We start from the raw sequence: 5,543 nt of genomic DNA on the forward strand, positions 1-5,543 counted from the left end.
TTACATCCGTGGTCCCTTAACTTAATTTCAGGTAATGTTTTAGTCTTTTATCTTTTTTTTTCCGACTTGGTCCTTTATTTTAATTTTAAGTGACAATTTGATATTTTATATTTTAAAATTTCAACAATGTTATCCTTTTTTATACAAAAATTCAAAAAAAAAATCAAACAAAACTCATAAAGTTAATTATATTCTTCAATATAATACAAATTTCATTAAATTCGTAACGCAAATCTTCAAATAAACTCATATTTTCATACTTTATTTGATATTGTTAGGAATAAAGGACTAAATCGGGAAAAAAAAAGATAAAGGACTAAAACGTTAATTGAAATTAAATTAAAGGACCACAGGTGATATTTAGTCAAAAAAAAAAAAAACAAACAGCTTAGCCACGTTTTTGGTGTTATTTAATTGTCTGTTTTAAAATTTTAAAAAATTATAATTTCAATTTTTAGTTAAGTTTTGATTTTTATTATAATTGTATTGAATCACTTTTTGAACTCCATCTTATTATAAATTCATTAAATTTTAAAAAAATAGTAACACATAAAAATAATTAAAAAATATAAATATTAATTATTTTAAAATAATTTAAATATTAATAAATTATAATTTATTTATTTGTAATAATTTTAGTAATAGTAGTTGAAAATGGTAATTGTGAAAAATAACTATCATAAATCAAAAGAGATAATTGATAAATAGAGGTGGTGGTGTGTAAGAGAGATGATGATGGCAGTGTTCATAGATAATAGTTGGAGGTGGGTGATCAGAGGTGATGGCGGGGTTCAAATATGATGGTGGTGATTATTTGAGGTGGGTGGTTGGCGGTGGTCGAATTTAAGTGGTCGGTAATAATAGAGGCGGTTGGTAGTCAATGGTAGTGGTTGATGGTTGTTAGAGTGATATTAATAATAGAGGCTCTGGGTAGTCAATGATAGTGGTTGATGGTTGTTAAAATAATATTTATGTCTAATGATAATTACATATTAATTTAAAAATAAAAATAAAAATTATAAAACTTATTTTTTTTTTGTTTCAATTGATTTTCAAAATCAAGATTCAGAAAGTCAAACGATGTAAATGTCATAAGCTAGTTCATCGTCCCAAATTTTTCAATCCACCTCATTCACAAGATTTTAAACATCTTCGTATGTAATAAAGAGATATCACCTCTTACTAAAGGATGTCTCTTAATTCCCTCTACTTTCTTGTATTATATTTTTGATTAACAAAACATTTTGGTTATTGAATATAGAAGAAAATATTACAGTAATCTTTTAATCTTTTAAAATTACAAAAATATACTTTAATATCTATTTAGTTAGTCAATTAGGTCATTCAATTTGTTTTTAGTTAGTCAATCTAATCTAGTTAGCTAATGTTTTTTTATTGAATCTATAAAAAATTTAACAAAAGAGATGCATAGTATTTTCATAATTCTAATATACATTCAAAATAATAGTGACAGAAATTTCAAGGTCTTCATTAATGCAATTAGACATTTTTTTTTATCAAAACAGTTAATTAGTTGTTTAAAGAATACTTAATTACTGCTCTTGTAGTTCTAGAAGATTGATAAAATGTTGAACCAACTAACCATCCCTTATCTCATTTCTATCTAACGTGAACTAATCACCGTCTCCACTTAATTTCAACAATCACAATTTAGCCTTTTGAAATCGTGTGACAAATAGTAAAAGAAAAGAAGAAAAATCCTCAACAACGCCCGATCTTAAGGGGCAGTGTCTTTTCACTTGAATAAGAGTCAATAAACAGCACCAATAAAATTGAAGATGCTTGTTTGTTTTTGGATGTTAAAGATCAATAGTTAGGGGCGATGGTTGAGACAACAAACATAAAAGTACAACAAAAACAGAAACAATAGTGAAAGTAAGTGAATGGGTGAACGACATTGTAGTCTGTGACATTTCATCTGTGTAGTCTGGTCCGGAATATGACATAGAATAATCACCACCACCGTTTGGTGCTCTTGTCCACATTCCCATATTATTATCCCTGCTCATTAATCACCCATCAATAATTATTTAATAACAAATATATAAGAAAGTGAAAGTAAAGTAGAAATACGAACCTAGCAACACCAAGAACACCAGCAGCCATAGTGAGATAAGAAATCCTATCAACAGCTTTAGGATCAAAACTATAAGCTTTCTGATACATACTTTCACTTTCACCACCGGACTTAACAAAAAATGCTCCATTCTCCATAACATCGCCTTCCGATCTCCAATTCCAAGAACTCCATTCTCCTTCGCCCGTATCCAACCTCTTCGTCACTTGTTTCGCATCAACATCCTCAGGAGCCATATATCGGTTACCTTATGTAGTACAAAATTATTGATTAAAAAATTCATAATACGGATACACACGTAGAAATTGTGTAAACAAAAAAGTTGGTTGGTGTGTTAGATTATTACCTTGACTGTTAATAGTGGGACCCGCACTTCCACCAATAGCATACATCTCCCATCGGGTGAAATCGTTATTGACGACGTGGATGTAACCAAGCCTGCAACGTGGCATGCGTTGAACCAATTGTTGACCAAAGTGGTTGAATGCAATAGTGACTTGCATTGCAGAGTCGGGAGTGTAGTGGTCGCTGTGGCCTAAGAGCATAACCTCGTTGTGGTGTGAGAAATGGTTGTTGGAGATTGTTATTGCGGTTGAACCCATAACGGCGTCAATTAAACCGTCTTTGCAACGTGAGAGTGTGCAGTGGTCTATCCATATGTTGCTTGATCCGAATATTGAGATTCCGTCTCCGTCTGATTCTGTTCGGAACCCGTAGTGTTCTGGACTCGACCGCACGTTAGTGTTACCTTCACCATGCATTATTACTAATTACTATCATACCTTCTCATTCAAAATACTACTCATATCAACAATATAAATAATCTACGATATTTTCATTTTTATTTATACAAAATAATATTTGGATTTTTATGATAAGATAGTATATATAATTTCAAAACTTTAGAAAAATAAATTTTTTATGTTTTATATAGTTTTTAAGGAAGGGTGGAATGGCATTAGGGTTTAGAGAGAGATTGAAATTCTTTTTACCATTTCAAGCTAAATTTTTAAAAAATATGATGAGTAAATTTTGAATAAAAAATATCAAAACAAATGATTAAAATTTTAAATAAATGACAAAGAACAGAGACACTTAATTATAATAATTAGAAAAGTTTCTTGAAAAACTAAATATACATGATAGAAGGACTAAAAAAACTCTTGGAACCAAATTTGAAATAAATTAACCTTGATTTGGTTTTTGCATAACAAAAAGTTCAAAGTAGTTTTCAAAAGTAGAGAAATGCTTTATAAAAAATGTAACCCACATTGAATTAACTTTATTAAATTACCCCAAGACAATGACATTAGGAAAAAAGTCATTACAATACACATCAAAAGGAGTGCAAAAAAACAACAGAAAAATAAAGATAAATTTGCTACTACTTAGTAGAGGTATAAGACAAATTAAAGTGAAAATAAAGCAACTGAAATAATTTTCTTACCAGATGGATGACAATGATGAATATGAATGTTATGTATAATAACATTAGTAATATATTGAAGAGTAATACATCCACCACCAACAATATGAACATCAGCACCACGCCCATCAATGGTTTTGTAGCTATTAAAAATAAGCTCTTGTGACAACTGAATCATCATGTTACTAGGAAACACAATCCACAAAGGTTCATTTTGTATCACAGCATATCTAAGTGTACCAGGTTTTGGATTCACAGGATCATTGTCTGAGGAATCTGTAACAATGTAGAATTTGCCACCTTTTCCTCCTTTGGCATTTTGTCCAAACCCAATTGCACAATCAGCTAGTCTTTGACGATTGTTGGACCAATCTCTGTCACATTTCCAACAATCATCAATTGGATTTCCTGTTAGACAGGATGATAGTTCTTTCTCTGATGTTGCTAGCATTTCCCTTCTTCCCATTGAAGCATTCACTTGCCTAAAAAAAAATACCAACTTATTTAACATTTGACCCACTTTCAGCTACATTTACATTTTATTTAACACTATGGTTCTCAATAAAAAAAAAATACTAATAATTTTGAGTTCTCATTAGAACTAAAATTGTTCTAACAAACCAAAGGATTAATACTTAAACCAAAACAACCACTTTGTTTTCTTAGTTAAATCTACTAACAACTAGTCACTATAGTGACCCATAAAAATGAAAGGGAAAAAAAGTTTAAAAAAATGAAATTTTTTTATGACCCAGATCTACCCTTTTGCTCACTTGTTTTAAGTAATGTAGGGTCTTAAAGAGAGACCCAACCCAAGTTTTTTTTTCTTTCTTTTTTTAGCATAAAACACCTAAGAAAGAAACAGAGGAGAAAGGAAAAAGAAGAAGAATGTAGGTTTTTGTGGTGAGAGGTAACATTTGTGTACCTGTGAACTTGAATGGCAACAGCTTCAGGGTCTGGATGTTGAGCAGGGAGAGTAAGGTTAAACATTGATGTTCCATGGGGAAAAAAGGAACAAAGAAGTGAGATTAGGAAAATGCAGGTTTTTTGGAGCATTGTTGAATGGGAGAGTTTTTGTTCACTGTTGAGGAATGCTACTCTCACTCTCACTCTCACTCACTCTCCCTTAGTTGATTTGAGTGGGTAAGTACCATGGATGCTTTCTCCAAAGTGCTTAGTTACTGCCTCGTTTTAGTTTTAGATCATTAATTAATATTCCGTGATTAAAGCAATTACTAATCCAATTATCCAAAGGGTGTAGTGTAGTGTAGAACGGAAGCACAGGATAATCACTTTTCTAGTCAAACTCTTTAATTAAAGGGTTAACTATGTTTTCAGTCTATGAAATTATAATTTTTAAGTTTAATGTTTTAAAAAATTATTCACTTTTAATTTTTTATAGGGATTTTATTGAGAAATCAGTTTTATATAAAAAAAAATTCAAAATAAAAATTTAAAAGTGAATAAACAAATTTAGAGATTAAAAAAGTTGAGAATTTTTTATATGGACTACAAAATGTATACACTTTATAGAAAGTAAAAACATGTTTAACTCTTAATTAAATTAAGGATGATGGTGGGTATGCACATTTTAGATTTGGATCCTCTCATGTTCGGATCCAACACAAGGGTATTATGACGTGATCTCGCCATTAAATTTTATTATTATTTGTAAATACTCTGACGCTCAAGTAAATAGTCGTTTAAGAAAACTAAAATGTAAAGTGATTTAGAAATTGTGTACATTTTACTATGTCAAAACGATGAAATTTATAGTGTGAGAATTAGATTTGTTGAAGACAAAAACTTTATGCTCCATTGATCTGCCACAATTCTCATCATTGTCTGCTCCTAACTGTTGAGATTAGGGTCGAATATTGTTTTATGGTTTTTATTGAGCATAGCTATGGGTCAAACCATATTTGGCGTCTGTATCTAAGTCTTCATAAGACTAGGACTTATGCACTCCGAAATAGAGTTATTTTACAAAATTATTCTTAATTAATGGTACAAGAAAAT

The 5,543-nt window shown here is 30.3% G+C and overlaps 1 protein-coding gene across 1 annotated transcript; it reads right to left on the reverse strand.

Annotated features, from left to right (window-relative positions):
- Positions 1-1,719: 1,719 nt before the first annotated feature.
- LOC101493084 (probable pectate lyase 12) lies at positions 1,720-4,709 on the reverse strand. The gene is made up of 5 exons (XM_004515856.4): positions 4,450-4,709; positions 3,546-4,006; positions 2,445-2,846; positions 2,099-2,345; positions 1,720-2,022 (listed from the first exon to the last, which is right to left on the reverse strand). The coding sequence occupies exons 1-5, from the start codon at positions 4,578-4,580 to the stop codon at positions 1,821-1,823; spliced, it is 1,443 nt and encodes a 480-aa protein (XP_004515913.1). The 5' UTR covers positions 4,581-4,709; the 3' UTR covers positions 1,720-1,820.
- Between the last annotated feature and the right edge of the window lie 834 nt (positions 4,710-5,543).

This window comes from Cicer arietinum, chromosome 4 (assembly GCF_000331145.2).
Source record: "Cicer arietinum cultivar CDC Frontier isolate Library 1 chromosome 4, Cicar.CDCFrontier_v2.0, whole genome shotgun sequence".
Classification (NCBI taxonomy): Eukaryota; Viridiplantae; Streptophyta; class Magnoliopsida; order Fabales; family Fabaceae; genus Cicer; species Cicer arietinum.